This window comes from Halyomorpha halys, unplaced genomic scaffold, assembly GCF_000696795.3.
Source record: "Halyomorpha halys isolate HHAL.00 unplaced genomic scaffold, Hhal_1.1 Scaffold599.1, whole genome shotgun sequence".
In the NCBI taxonomy this organism is placed as follows: Eukaryota; Metazoa; Arthropoda; class Insecta; order Hemiptera; family Pentatomidae; genus Halyomorpha; species Halyomorpha halys.
This window is the reverse complement of record NW_027108603.1, coordinates 378465-394696: the sequence shown is the minus strand read 5'-3', so window position 1 is coordinate 394696 and position 16232 is coordinate 378465. Positions and strand designations below refer to the sequence as shown.

General features: G+C 30.1%; 2 protein-coding genes and 1 long non-coding RNA gene across 5 annotated transcripts in view; 1 reads left to right on the top strand and 2 right to left on the bottom strand.

The window, feature by feature from the left end:
• Nucleotides 1-2203, bottom strand: part of LOC106684654 (uncharacterized) — a 168975-nt gene extending 166772 nt beyond the window's left edge. The window contains exon 1 of the mRNA XM_014426862.3: nt 2152-2203. The gene's annotated coding sequence lies outside the window, so the exon portion shown is untranslated. The remainder of the gene's footprint in view (nt 1-2151) is intronic.
• A 7587-nt stretch (nt 2204-9790) lies between these two features.
• Girdin (protein girdin) overlaps nt 9791-16232 on the top strand; it is a 35872-nt gene continuing 29430 nt past the window's right edge. For all 3 annotated transcript variants that reach the window (XR_001343725.3, XM_014426866.3, XM_067046872.1), the window contains exons 1-8: nt 9791-10209; nt 10353-10441; nt 10517-10622; nt 11405-11614; nt 11705-11818; nt 11920-12047; nt 14451-14532; nt 15995-16140. Coding sequence is in view for 2 of the 3 variants with exons in the window: in XM_014426866.3 (XP_014282352.1) it covers nt 10156-10209; nt 10353-10441; nt 10517-10622; nt 11405-11614; nt 11705-11818; nt 11920-12047; nt 14451-14532; nt 15995-16140 (929 nt within the window). In the remaining variant the exon portion in view is untranslated. The remainder of the gene's footprint in view (nt 10210-10352; nt 10442-10516; nt 10623-11404; nt 11615-11704; nt 11819-11919; nt 12048-14450; nt 14533-15994; nt 16141-16232) is intronic.
• LOC136795639 (uncharacterized) overlaps nt 15302-16232 on the bottom strand; it is a 6696-nt gene continuing 5765 nt past the window's right edge. Inside the window, exon 2 of the long non-coding RNA XR_010843275.1 lies at nt 15302-15560. This is a non-coding gene — a long non-coding RNA (uncharacterized lncRNA). The remainder of the gene's footprint in view (nt 15561-16232) is intronic.

Below are 16232 nucleotides of genomic sequence, written 5' to 3'. Positions count from 1 at the left end.
GGTTCCTTTTTCAAATAGCTGTAGTAGTTGAATGCACTCAGGTGTAGTTAATGGTCTTCCATTTAGGAATAGCACCTTTATGCAAACGCAAAAGTTATGAAACGGTGTTTTCCTTTTTTTAGATTGTTGTTTTTGGAGCTATGAAACGTATTAGGGCTCAAAAGTCATGAACTTTATTCTACTTCAAGGGTTTTATTCATTTAGTTTTATTATTATTATTTTTTTGAGCAGGTAGTTTACAATATACTAAGTAATTTAAAATAATGACGACAATAGTAGATTTTTTCTGGAATAAAATCCAAAACGTCTACCTCTAACCTCTAAAATCTCTCCCGCCTACCAGGTCGTACGCATGCCTATTGAGATGTGAAATAGGTGGATGAAAAAAATATTGCCTATAGCCACTAACCTTGTTTGATAAAAATCCTATTGTCAAAGGAAGTGAGATTCATTCAATATGTAAACATATTATACATTGATTGTTAGTTAATAAATTATGCAAACAGTTTTTTCCCCAGCCTGTGCCACTTTTTTTATCTCATGAATTATAAATAAAATAAAAAGTCAATATATATTTTTTTGCAAAACTATATATTCTTTAAGATTTGGTGTGCATATTAATAGCCGTTTCTTAACATCCCTTATGATAAAAAAATTTCAAAATCAATTTATTTGATTAATCTGCAGTATATATATCCTTTTAATAATATCGTATAATTCATTACTGACATACATTTTTGTTTTATAAAGTATCTTATTTCAAAGTTTGACTTTCTTTTCACAATCCATTAAACCGAATTGTTGTTGTTTCTTAACTCTATTGCATTTTTGTTGTTTGCTTTTTATGTTTCATCTAAGCTGAAAGAATTCTTTATCTTATAATCAATGAAAAAATAAAATTTATATAATAAAAAAAAGAAAATAGTTTATCTTGTTAAATTTTTTGACAACCAAATGAAATATTTTCGAAATAAATCTTTGTAACGAAGTAATAAAACAAGTATAAATATACTTATTTATTTTATGATTCAGATTGACCCTGATCTATACTCACCCAGTGTAGATACCCACCCGTAATATTGATACCACATATGTATTTATATTCGTTTAGAATACTGCAAAACGACGTGAAATTTTATCAACTTTTGTAAAATAAGTTTTGTTTTAATAATGTGAACCACTAGAGCCCATGAAGGGTCAAGGGTTAAGTACTTTGTAAGGAAATACTGTTTCTTGAACAGCGGTTGAACTAGGAAATCTGTCCAAGATCATGCTCAACCGTGATCAGGTTTTTCCCCAATCATAAATTTGGTATGATAGTAGCTGGTAGGCTCCAGGAGGGCCCACGAACCCACAAAGTTTACTTTAGGCTACAACAACTGAATAGATATCCGCCACTTTGAACCCAACTTCCAAGAGTAGCGCAGGGCCTTACTCACTGAACTACCCTGCTCCTGATAAAATGATTACCCAATTACAATAATCGTTACAGACAGTCAACTTCATACATAACATTTTTTCGTGCGCAATCAGACTTAAAACATAAAATGGACTTGGACTGGTGATTTCTTTTGTCTAGTCATTGGCAACACGAATCCATTACTTCGCGATCGAGAAATGGATTGTTTCATTGCATGTTAATGTATTAATGAGCATGGAACAGGTTTCAAAGCGGTTATTATTTTTGCGCTCGTTTAATTCTAATATCTTCCACTTGATATTTTTTTTTTTTAAATAATGGTCTTCGTATGACTATTGAATTAAATAAATTAAACAGTTTTTTGAGTTGAATATAATATCATATTATAGTATAATAATAATGATAACGGTATGGGATCCAGATATAGCGGCGTTGTTCCCGGTCAAGCTAGGGGATACAGGTTGGACGGAGTAGTTCATGAATGAATGCATTAATAAACGCTCTATTTCCCTGGTACCGTAACGGTTTTTATTATATTATTATATGTCACATTATTCTAATAGGAATTTTACAGCGTTTAAAAGTCGAGAAAATTTGTATTAAGTGTTTGAAGTTTGGAATAGCGTAATAATGTAATGGAGGATATAAAACAATATTAATATCAATGAGAGATATTGTGAATTAATTATATAATGACCGCAGCTCGAAACATGAATGAGATAAGAAGTTACCTGAGGAGGTGAGAGAGCCGATCGTGGGGATGACCGAGAGGGCACTGAGGCCCCGCGGCCCCCACCCCTCGTCGCCCCCGCACCGCCTCATCCGCTCTCGGTCATCTCGCTTCGAGCTCACGCAACTTTTATTGAACACCCTTTCGCAACGTAAATCATCAGCCATTGTATTCCACAATAATATAATAATAGCCATTAACATCTTCCAAAATAACTTATGAGGAAACAAAATCTACCAAAATCCAATTAATTCTTAGATGCCATTCATACCTTACATCTACGCATGACAGTAACTTAATCAACATCAAGAAGCTGAGACACATACCACAGTTTTGCTTTGATAATGCCGCATCAAATAAGTGTACCTAGAACGTATCCCAAAGATTGTACCGTACAATGGGATTGCTTCCCCTACCATTCTGAAAACTATTTCAAAGTTACCTTACTTTTTTCTTTCACTTACTTACACATGAAATATATAGCAAGGAAATATATTGTGATAGAGAGAAATTTCAAAATAAAGTTTTGGACCGAAATATGTTTTGAGGACCCTTGAGGCCAAATACCTTGTGTCGCAAAATGGTCTATGTGTCTATGCCTAGCTCAGAAACGAAAAATCATACGAAATTTAAATTACATATTTGATTTTAATTTAATATGCCTACGATGTGACAACGACTTTATTGAATCCATTTTTCACATTTTTTTTTTTAATTACTCAAAAACTACTCAAACACTTTCTATCAAATTCGACGTATTAATAAATGGCCTGTAGTATCTGAAAGATGTTATCCTCATTGAAATAATCTGACAGAACTTAAATGGTGCATTATTAAAACAATTTCCTCAATAGTACCTTAAATTTTGTTCCTATGAAAAAATAAACAACTCACATTGTTAGGAATAATAAACAATGGATAAATACGAAATATAAAAATAATTTTAGGAATAATTAAAACAGAAAAGGGGGAAAATATAAACATCTGATCTGAACGAGAGAAACCGAGACCGCCTTATCTTCCCCGATTGTATTACGACTTATCACGTTATGATGTTACATAATCACATTAACTTTTGTTATACTGTTGTATTCTAGGCATCAAAAAAATTTATTTTCGTTATTTCCTTCCCTGGAGGAACCCTTAAATACGATATTTTGTAGCAACAGTAAACTAGACAATTTGTGTTCATAATTTGCACCTTCGCTTGTCTATAGTTTTTTTTTCCCAAAAACTACAAAAATAGCGATAACTTAAGCACGAGTTCACTAAAAATCATGAGAACACTTGTAGGATGGAAAGTGAAAGTGGTGTCATGCCCGAACCGCACCAGATTTGTGAAACAAATGAAATACCTAGAGCGATTATGTAAAACAAGTATGATACCAACGGGGCTAAATCCATCTTAGAACATTTAATAACTATATTCTTTGAATTTTAATGGGAATGCTTATTATATAAAATAAAAATGACATTCAAAACTTATGACCACAATAATTTACAACTAAAACTGTATAATAAGTTTCTTAATTAAAATGAAGGTCAAAATTTTTAAAAATTACAAATTAAATGTAACTTATAAAATTAATTGTTAATGTCCTGAGTATGTTTATATGTTGAAGAAACCTCCAAAAAATTAAAAACTAGAATAGGACAACATAAAATTAATTCTAAAAATAAGAACATAGTTTAAAACTCAAAGACAATTTTGATTTCATAATCCACAAATAATAGATACTGTTAATTACACTAAAAATATTCAAATAATAGAAGCTATTCAGTTACTTCAAGGCTCATATACATATTATATGATATAATATTAGATTATACATTATTTAAGCAAATATTATACAGACTTCATTAATAAATTGGAAATATAAAATATAACTACCACAAAGATAATAATTACTACATAATATTACTTTCAGACTGGTGAATATATGATAAATTTAAATACAGAACTAACAGAAATGAGGGAATTTATCAGTTATCAGTGCTAAAATTGTATCCTTATCCAGAGTTCATGTGACATTGGAGTTAAAGATAGACTCTCCTTATTGTAAATATATTATTGCAAATTGTGTACAAAATTCTACATGATTGGATTTTAATTTGTGGAATAAATAAGGACAGATTATACTACAACATAATAAATTAAATAGAAAGCAACAATGAACGGTAATTATTTTAATCATGCTAAAGCTCAACTTATTTGATCTATAAATAGAATAAATGAAATGTTTGATGTAACGTCTAGTGTGCCTGATGACGTGGCGATGGCGCTGAAACGTCTTCAATTATTAACTATTTATAAGGAAAGAAATTTAATAATGGAAGATATTTTTTTCACTACACGTAATTAAACTGGTCAACTGGTGCCGAGTATAAAACTTCAAATGGCTACCCCTACTTACTATCCCTGGTTATCTGCTTCCTGCTGTATTTTAACTCGTACAGATTTTCGAGGGATATTTACGCTCCAGAAATCTATGAGTGAAATAAAAACCTTTTTGGGCAATGGTTTCTCTGTCAGTCCATCTGTCGGTGCCAAAATTATCTCACGAACGGATAGTCACTGTTTACTGTTCATTTAATTCAAATTGATCAACGGAAAATCCGACACTTAAAGCCTAAAAAAAGTGTAATTCTATAGACAAGTACCTCGGAAAAAGCCCGAATAATTTTAAATAAAACTTGCTTAAAATATCCTCCTAGAAGCATTTGACTCCATTCCAAAAGAAGAAATGAAGGCTCAGGTTGAGGTTTTTAAATCTCATACACTTTGGTTCTATTATTAAATTTTTGTTTTAATCATTTACTTCTTTTCTTGTACTCCACAGTTAATATATACCGCATATTTTCGTACGTTAACAAATGAAATAATTAAAGAAAGCCTTAAAAATGTACTCTTGCCGTTATTCTTTTATTTTCCCCTATTTTCACAATTTTATTCGTAAATAAAAACGGGAAGAAGATTCCCATTTCAATTAAAGGCACTTATATATATATATACACTTATTGGTAAGAAGTTCTTCAGCTAACTAGCAAAATTAAAAGAAAGTTTTACTACAATTCAAGAACATGAGTGATCAGAATCATCTTTATGAACTTACAAGGAGAACCCACGGTGTTTTTGTCACCTATTTCGACCAATTTTTTTGAAGGGTTTGATCGTCCAATGGGACTAAGAGCTGAGAAGAAAAAAAATTCTGTCTTATAATAAGTCGGTATAGATTCCATAACATTTCTACAGGTGAGGTAGGTACATAATTAGCTTAAGGTCAAGGTTTAAGAATATATTTTATTATTTTTATTTTTAAATAAATGTTATTTAAGTCATTTAAGAATAAAATCTAGGGGAAGAGCCGTGTTTGAGAGATTCGTAGAAAAATACTTTTGCCAACAGTGAAGCTAAAGTATAGGATAGAATTTGATAAAATTTATGATTGATACTAAACCATTTCCACACTGATACCCAAATCCCCTTCCCATCTGAGCCAAATCGGACGCGCTGTTTTTGGAATACAAGAGTGCTTGAAACAATACTTCTAAGCATATTTAAGTAAAAATAGCAGATGAAAACTGTTGAATTTATATAGGATCAACTAGGTACTTTCATCAAAATCATATCAACGATTTAATCGATTATGTCGGATCATAAAAATACCGAAACAGACAGACACCGAGTTTTTGTTCCCTCTATAATTTAAAATGCCAGAGAAAATTATCGATAATGAGAACACAAATATTTCATCCATGGGAAGCTTTGTACCCTGCCATCTGTAGTGAGGAAGCAAAAATAAAACACATTGAAACTTCTTTATTTTGTACCGGCAGTTATTGGAAATAATATCGACATTTTGAAATATTTATTTTTACTTAATATAACGATTTTGATAAAATTCGATATATCAATTAAATGGGCATTGATTTGTATTAATGAGAAATGGGTAATATGAACTATGAAAGAATTTGATAATTAACTTAGCGAGAGGAATAAGAGGAAAAATATTTTTTCAAGGTTAAAAACAGATTTCAGTAGTTTAAAGTAGTAATACATACATTTGGAAAACCAAAGATTTGAGAAAAAAAAGGTATAAATTCTTAGATAGTGAAAAAAAAAACTGAAAGAAATATATTAGAATTATAGATAAAAATCTTTTCTACGAGTATGATTAATAAACTGGTGGGAGCATGCGCTGTGGGTTTTTTTGTTTCGCCAATCTGGACCCTGTTTCATAATAAAGTACAAACTAATACTATTAGTCTTGTAGATTTATCTTAATTCAATTACACTGACTTGTACAATAGTAACTTGTACTTTAGTATTTTTTAATTCCTGTAATATTACTAATAGTCATTCCTATCATGAAAAAAATAAGTATTAGTATTATTATCACACTAGTTTCTACACTTGTACTATGAACTAACTCTATTAGCTTTCATTATGAAACAGGGCCCTGGTGGATGTTTTCATATCGCTACAGGTATTAAATTGTTAGTAGCCTCATATATGAGCCTTACAGTTAACAGAATAAATAACTCCATAAAATCATAGTTAGTATTTTCAATATTCATTCAATAACAATTTAGTATTGAATAAAGTGAAAAATGTAAATTTTAGTAAAAAAAAGTTATATTTTTATATTTCTGAATACAAAATGTTAAAATTTTTCAAAGAGAAATATTATTAGAAGTACTTTTCTGAAAACTGTTAAGATTGGAGTTAGTCAATTTGTCAACTGAAAAGTTCATTAGGAAAATCAGTATAGAAAAGTATTTCTAGAGTGAATAACATAAAAATATATGTTATGAAAGAATTGATTTCAACTCAAAGTAGGATAGCAAGTGAAATTTTTGTGATGGTGCGCACCTCATCAGTTGTCATCATTGTTTTTACACAGAAAATGATGGTAGATTTTGATTTTACACTTTAAAAAAAAAGTACAAAAATAAATATTAAAACAATTCCGTTGGAAGAAATATCATCTAACACAAAACATTTATTTATTTATTTTAGTTCCAAGAGGCTACAGGTTATACTTCGGGTATCGTAGAATCAGTAGGATGTCCTCCATTCCTATAAAGAGCTATTATATTGGAAGATCAATGAGTAATGACATGAAAACAAAATGATATTATAACGTTGAATTTAAAATATTTAGAACCACTGGAGTTAAATCAAATCACTTAGTTTAGGAACCTTTAATGATCCTCAAAATTTGATTTTTAAAGGTCAAAGGGTTCCTGAATAATGGACATTAAGTGGAATGTTTGTAATCGGAAGGGTCAAGCCAGGACAAAATGTTTTGTCAAAAAAAAATTTTATTTTCGACTCACCTGAAAATTTAAATATAGGTTTTGTTTCAAAGTCTCTAAAAAAATCTGAGCTAGTTTGAATTTTTTATTTTATATACTTAACTCCGTAGAAGAAGAATATTCTTATAATACAAGAGCCGGAAAAAAGTCAATTATATTATCCATTTTTTTTTATTATTTTCATGAAAACTACAGTTAGTAGTCAAAATTGATGAGTATGCCAATTATAGTTGGGGGAATAAAAAATGGCGGCTGTTCGAACGTTTAAAAAAATTTATATTTCATTCGGAGTTCAATATCTTTGATTAACCAAAAAACTAGAAAAATCTTATCATTGAAAGTGGAGTAAATTTGCTAAAATATGAGTTCTGATAGAGCTGTTTACGTTCGATAGTTACCGAAATATAGTTCATTCATATCGAAAAATCAGTAGTTAGTGAATTTATTTTGGGAAAACTCTTTCAAAGGAATCTTTATACGTACAGATATCTGCCAGCAATCAAATTAAAGCTAGTTTAATGTGCTATAAAGTAAATTATAACATTTATCTTCCTAGGAGTAGTAGTTTTCATTATATTTGCTAAACAATAAGTTTGCATCCCCACACTTCAATATTTCATCAGAAAGTTGATCCGCTCCTGGGTTATAACTTGACTATACATGTTCATGTTAGTTTATAAAAACATTTGTGATGAAGAAATAGAAATGTTGAGAGGAACCAAAATATAAATTTGTTGACAAAAAACTCACCTAGCTTAGACAGACCTTTCACATATTCCAATTATCAAATTACCACTCTTATTCAGGAAATCTCTGACCTTTTTTTAATCAATTTAGGAGGGTAGGTAAAGATTATTTGGACCTGATTTGATTTAGGTTAGGTATTCCTATATATTATACAACCAACGTTATACATTATTTATTTTTTTTAAAAAACTGATCGAAATAGATGTAGTACACTGTAATTATTCGTTCTACTTAAGCCCTCATGTAAACGAATAAAAATAATTGAGAACTATGAAACATGAGATTGTGCTGGTAAGGACTAACGGGGTTCCCGTAAGATAGAAGGCTTGGATATAAAAGTAACAATTTTTAAAAATAACGAAGAGACGAAGACAAAAAATATTTTTATAATATGAATACGAAATCCACATTACCATTCATTTATCCAATTTATAACATAACTTATTCTTACCTATATTAAATAAGATGAGAGTTGTGGTAAAAAATTAGAACTTGAAACTACACACAATCACTGGCACGGTTAGCATCACTTACTTTTAGAGTCTAATTTACGCGGCATGGGATCGGCGGGAAACCAGTGTTACCAAGTGGCACAAGAATTAACAAAATGTTTCAATTAACAAAGGTACTAATTTCTCTACTAGTCTGAGCCTGTCTTAGTTGTCACAATCGCCGGTACCATTCTTATGTTGTTTCTTCCTGAGTAATGTTCTTCCATTCCTGGGATCTTCGTCAATTCTCACCTGAAGAGCCACCGGCAGACGTGCTAAGCCTTCTAACTTAAACAAGCGCATCAGTGAATCTTCGCGTTGGAGGAGGTTGAGAGATACCGCTATTCTAAAACATTCACCCCTGATGAGATACGTTTTGGTTCACACAGTGGTTATGGGCAGCAGAGCCTGTTCTTGAACGTCGCCATACATACTTTCCTCTATTTTGGGTTGTTTAATTAACATTAGATTGTAAGATACGATTTTTTTTTTAGTTTATAAACTTTATTTTAAAAAATTAATAAATAGTGTATAGAACACTGAATTTGAACTCCTGTTGTTTTTAGGATACCCTCTGGATTTTTTTTCTGTTGTTTAAATTTCTTATAGTAAGCCAAAAATTCAGTATTAGGGAAATTGCCAATTCAAATTTGGAAATATTTATAGTATTAACTGGAAATAGTTATATAGTTGTCTGTTAGAAAGAACAAACTATAAAAAGTTTTAGTTTCATAACAAACAAGAACTGTAAATTTGCATTAAACTTCTACAGTTAAAGATGAAACTTGAAAGTACTAACACTTTTGAATTTTAATGTGAAAACTTATAACTTATAATTTTTAATAAAGATAAAACTTCTTCCATAGATTGTAGGAATTGTAAGTTTTAAAGATAGATTATGGAGGAGGGGGGCAATATACCTTAAATTTTCATAATAAATATTCGAGTTATAATTCGGAAAGTTGTATAGAATTTTAGAAAAATTGGGGATTATATTCTTATATAATCTTTTATAATATGGACAATGCAAATGCAACTACATGTATTTTAAAGATGTGTTTTTTAAGAGTAGTGCCAACACTGGAAGGCATTGTTTTCTGTGGGAATGAATGTTTACTTTATGGCTGTCAAATTTCTGAGTGGCCCTGGTTACATTTGGTTATCAAAGCGAAATATTTATGATGAAAAATGCCATTCTGTAAAGGATACTTGAAATTAATTAGTTCTCATTTTCAATTAATGGACATTGGTTGTTCCCTTCCATTGTTTAGGTTAGGACTATAAAAAGTTAAGTAAATCCCTTTAAAGAAGTATGGATTTACTGAAAGTCTTATGATGAATAACATTTATAGAATGTGGGTTCTTATATAAATATTATATTGGTATTAGACAATGGTGAGTTTCTTTTCACCCCTTTCCTTCTTATTCAAATTGAAGAATTACCAACCATGACCACAAAAACTGACATAGAAGAATTTATGGATGGGCCGCTAGTCACCTGGGTATGCTTTATTATAATTCATGGGTTCTGGTTAATCTGTTTAAATCTATTTATTGTTTTTTATTGCAATAGCCTTGTATTCATATCATAAAACCATTACTTAAATTATATTAATTTAAATCATACAACTTTGAACTGTTTTAGTTTCGGTCTTGTCTACATGATCCAGATAGTCTATCAGATTATGACGATCTTGTAGATGGCGTGCTGATTTTTGAAGTTTTACTTTTAATGTAAGTTGAAAAATTGTTATTAATGAATATATTTTTTCTTGTAGTGAGTTACTATTGCATTTTGTTTATTTTCAGTGATCCAGAGCCTGTGCATCATGGGGTAAGCCCAAGTTTGGGAAATCCTGGGGTTAGAATGAAAAACATAGAATGTATAATTAAGAACATCAAAGCACTCTATGAGGTAATCATATAATTTGAAATTTTTATTATATTAGCGCTTTTTCTTCTTCTAAACGTCTTGTAACAATACTAGCTCTATATAAAAAAAGTTGATGAATATAACTTTCATCAAGTTTTTTAAATTTAACTTCTAGTTCTCTCTATTAAATATATTTCTATTTATCATTTTTCAGTAGAAGTTTGTATTGCTTGCCTTGCATATTGTTTTGTTGTCATAGAAATTGTTTTTAATTCAACCTTATAATAACTATATCCATAATATTTGACTAATATACAGTAATAAAACTGTTTGCAATTTTGAAATAATATTTTTTTAATCAGAAATTCACAATTTCAGAGAATTTTGGCCTTGAAGATTATTCTATTAATATTTTGAATATCATAAACTTGTTAAATACAATGTTCTATGGAAAGCAATGAGAGAAGTTACTAAAAATATAAAATATCATCAAACTAACACAAAAACGTAATGAAAGACATATATCAAAACATAATGAATGGTATGAAATTATGATTGCAATGCAAGAGGGGTTATAAACATGTGGGAGAATGTGGGTTTCAAGAATGACTATCAAATAGTTAGAAATAGGCAATATTATTATCGATATATATTGAAATATCTCGGGTAACAGTTTACGACAAATATCAATTACATGGTTGATGATTAACTGTGCTGTGTGAGGATGTTAGAAGGCAGTATCATGAAGTATTGCCATTTATTTTTTTATGATTAATAGCAAATAAAGATAATTTATTTTTATTTAAGATAATAATTGTTTTCAGGAAGAACTTTGTCAATTAGTGTTGGTCCTTCCTGATGTTACGATAATTGGTCGGGAACCAGCAGGGAAACAAGGGCTTGAAGAGATGAAACTACTTCTTCTTTTACTATTAGGTTGCGCTGTTCAATGCCCAAATAAACAAGGCTTCATAGAAAAAATCAAAGCTCTTCCTCTTTCAGCACAGCATTCTTTAGTCAACTTTATATTACAGGTTCTTCCCTTTCTATTTGTTATTGTCACCATATTTTAAGATTTGCATTGTGGTAGAGAAACCATGTTAAAAATTGTAACTTGTTAATAGGTTACTGAAAGTCAAGAACTAGTATTAACTCAAGAAGGAAGTGAAAATGTTTCTAATGAAATTCTGATTAATCACATCAAAAGACTGGTGAAGCAGAGAGATTTATATATGCAGGTATTATTATGGAATTTCTCATTGAAGTAATGTTCCTTATTATTTTTATATTTTTTGTATCCCTGGTATTTTATTCTGTCATATTTTATGTTACTTATCAGTTACAACCAACTCTAGATGATAAAAAAGGTGGAACAAGTGGAAATTCTCTGAGGGGCTCTGAATCTCAACATCTAGCAGTTGAGCTTGCTGATTGGAAAGCCAAATTGCGAAAACAGCGCCAAGAACTGTAAGTAAACCACATAATTTATATTAATATTAAACATTTAATGGAAATGGTTATTATTCTGTTGTCCAAACATTACACTCCAATTTTTGTCCTTTACTTTGATAGCCATTTTGCATTTGTAAAGTCATTTAGTGCTCCATCCTGAAATTGTGACCAGTTATTCAACTGAAGCTTTCCTCATAGCACCCAGGTGTAAAACCCCATCACATGTAATCTGACTGCAGTACAAATTTTTTGGGTGCCATTTGTAAGTAAAGGGATCTTCAACTTTTAGCCAGGAGACCTGTTTTTCAGAACAAGATTCTTTGGATTACTAGTGAAAAGAAGAATGTTTGGCATTTCAACCCTCTGTGAATCCCTATTTTGGAGCTCTTTAGGAGTCTGAAATAAAAACGATACTCATACAAAACATACAAAAAACATCCCTTTCTTACCAAGATCTGTCTCTTCTGCCCCATATAGGCACTGCTCAATTCTCGGCCACTCATTCCTCTTAGCAATGATACTTATAAATATCTGAATATCCAAGGCTCTTCACCATCAGTCGGCCTATACCATCTCTTCATATACAACCCTGGTTGATATAAAAGTGGACTTCTTGAAGAGATGGCAATTGGTGCAACAGGGAATTCAGCATTTTTGGAAGTCGTCATTTGGAATCGTCGAAGCATGCCGACAAGATCAGCTAAACAACTGAATCATTGACAGAAGTGGACCGAGAAATACCAGAACTTCTAAGGTGGACTAGATCCTGCTATCATCGAAGATCTCAGTTGTTCAGTGACTTCTTACCCCATCACTCACGTACTAACTACTATTTACAAATAGTCAACAACCTTGTTATTTTTATATTTTTTGTACCCCTGGTATTTTATTTTACTTATCAGTTACAGCCAACTCTAGATGATAAAAAATACGACCACTTCAGAACTGTTTTAACCAAATTTATGGCATCTTTTTCTAACCGACTCCCATTTTGCTTAGATTGTGTTTTCATTGACAATCCAAAAAAATAACATTCATGGTGTAATGTAATAATAATAAAAATCAACCAGCCCTAAAAACCTTCCTATAAGATCATGATCTTTTGGACAGGTCCATATTCACCTTTCTACCCTCAAATATTTTGTTATTGGAAAAATATTACTTGAAATTCATTTAAATATTAATATAAAAATAATTTTAACTTAATAAACAGTTTTCCTTTTTTTTTTTTAAATATCATTTATATAATATAAATTGTGGCCCTTAAATGTTAAAGATCAAAAATGTTTAAGTTTCAGGTTAATTTATACGATAAGTTTCTTACCACATGTATGCAATGCAGTCTAAGTCAGCGGTTCCCAAACCCTTCTTGGGCTAAAAAAAATTTGGGACACCACTGTCGAGCTAAAAACAGATATAAATGTTGGTACAATTATTGCTAGAGTGGCTAAGTATGTAGGAAAATGATAGAAAATAAATGCTGTAATGTACTATTGTAATTTTGAATTTTTAAAATTAATGACTATCTTACAACTGTTTTTTCATAAATCATTTGTACAGGAAAAAAATGATATCAATAATTGAAGAGCCCATAATTATCATAAATAAATTTAAAATTGTTTTCTCCTTCTTTTTTTTAATATTTTGAGAAAGTGGCATTCGCTTGTGGCACCCATGGCAAACGCTGGGGGCACCCACATTAGGAACCACTGGTCTAAGCACTAACCTACTGTAACACTGATAGTATTTGTAAGGAACTGGTGCTGAACTGCCCTTTCTCTATCTCTCATCCCTCACTGTTCTACCTCTGATGAGCCATACTTGAATACTTGATAAATAAGCTCCAAAAGGGAGTGTAACATCAAGACAGTAAACCGTATGAGTTTCCAAAATGTTAAATGTAACTGCCTGACGCATACACATTTGTAGTCCTTAAAATTAATTTTTAATTTAATTTTTTATTAGACTTAATTAATTCAACTCATGTTTTATTCTCAATCAGATGTTTTTTATTTTATAATTTATAATTAATGATCAACTTGAGCAAGAATACTTTCTTTTAAAATTGTTCTTAAACAATGAATTAAAACATTTTTAATGTTAATTTTTGTTCTTACAAGTTATTTCATTTATTTTTTTTTTTTTTTTTTTTTTTTTTTGTGAATTATAGTTAATTTTTTTTAATTTAGCAGCAATATTTGTTTGTTCTGACATTTGAAATAAATTCCTGATCTGCTTTAACAATCTCAGTTAGTCCCTTCCATAATGCTTTCTCATATTAATGGAATAAAAATTATGAATTTTATATTGGAGAAAGCTATTTTCATTAACCATTGTATTTTTATGTTCATTTTTACACATTTATTTAATATAATTAATTGAATTCAGTATACATGTACTTGTTATCTGTTCCCATAGGGAAGAGAAGTCAGAAGCATTATCTGAAGCAAAAGAAGAACTCGAGTATAATAAATCCCTTGTGTCAAAATTAAAGAATGAAGTAAGTAACAACTATGGATGATTTTAATTTTTTGTATGTTGCTTTTTATTTTGATCTGTTAGCTCTGTTGCGTCTTTTTTCAATTAAAACCCTCTCTGACCAATACTGAACTCCTGAACTGTGTCTAGATTATGATCAACCTGTTGAAGATAATTCTTATAGAGTCCATTTCGGATTGGTAAAACTTGTAGTTAAAAATAATTTTTTGGGGGCTGTCTGTAGCTCAGTGGTTAAGACACAATTTGATGTCTATTGGCGGTGCCGGTTTGAATCTGGCCTGAGGTGTTGACTTTTTTCATCGAGTGGCGGTTCCACAAAATGAAAAACTTTGACCCCCAACCATGGTTAGGCCTCCTTGGCCGAAAAAAAGACAAAAAAAAATAAATAAAAAATAATTTTTATGAAAAGCGTCCAGCTCTTCTCAGAAAATACTGCAAATGTTTTATTTGTTTCTATTTATTTAGGATGGATTAGATTACTCTTGCTGGCAGGTGGAACTAGGACTTATTCTATTACTAAATCTATTATTACTTTTCTTAAGTAATATTATATATCGCATATGTTGTGACTTACTTCTCACCTGGATGGGAATTTCTCTACTTATTAATCTGTCTAATACATCCGACATTTTCTATGTGAGCTGATTTTTCTTAGTTCTCTGAGGTTTGGTTTATATGTAATCTGTATCAAATCAGATGGTGAATGTTATTGTATAACTTTGATTAAAATTGATTAGTTTTGGATTTTCTTAAATTTCATTAAAAAGAGGTTACAAAAAAAATTGATGGATCTTTATTTTTGTTTTGGGTCACATGTGGTAGTTTTCAGATACTTTTTTTTTTTTATTTTAGGAAATTATTAAAGTTTATGTTACTAAAAAATACTCTATCTCTATTCCATTACCAGTTCTTTATCAAATGATTATAGGTCTTAATAAGTTAACAGGATCTATTTTATATTGTTTAATAGTAATTCAACCCATACTTTGAGGTCTTTGTATTTCGTTTTATTTCTCAGACTTCCCGCACCTGAAACAGTCCAAAATATTCATATAATTTGAATTGTCATATTAAATGTCAAAAGTTTATGTTTAAAATGAAATACATATACCGTAGCTATATAGACGTCAATCAAGATTATACCAAATATTTTATTCTAAAATGTTTTTGTATTTTTAAAAAAACTTCTTGTCATAAAATAAGGAATAATAATTGTATAAATGGAAATCTTTTTGATCCCTTTCCCTTTCTCTTTTGATTTATATATGATAAAATATTTTGATTGTTGGAAGTTAACCTTTTACTAAAAAAAATTAAATAATTTAGTTTTTAACTGTTAATTTCCGGTTTATATTTTTACTTCATTCATTGAACTTATTCTTTTGAATATCAGAGTATTATTATCAAATTCTCTTTTCTTTATTGTTATTTTAGCTTATAATACTTCCTTACTTTGCTTTTAGATAACAGATTTGAAGAGTGAAGTAAGAGTTTGTAAAGCTTATCGAGATGAAGCTGATGCATTGAGGGAAAGAGCTGAACGAGCTGATAGGCTAGAAGCTGAGGTGACCCGATATAAAGAGAGGCTTGCTGACCTGGACTATTACAGGTTTCTTCTTTCATATTAAAATAATAAAAATGTTATTTGAAAAATAAGTTTTGTTTCATGTTTTCTTGTTTTGAAACTTTTGCTTTCTGTCT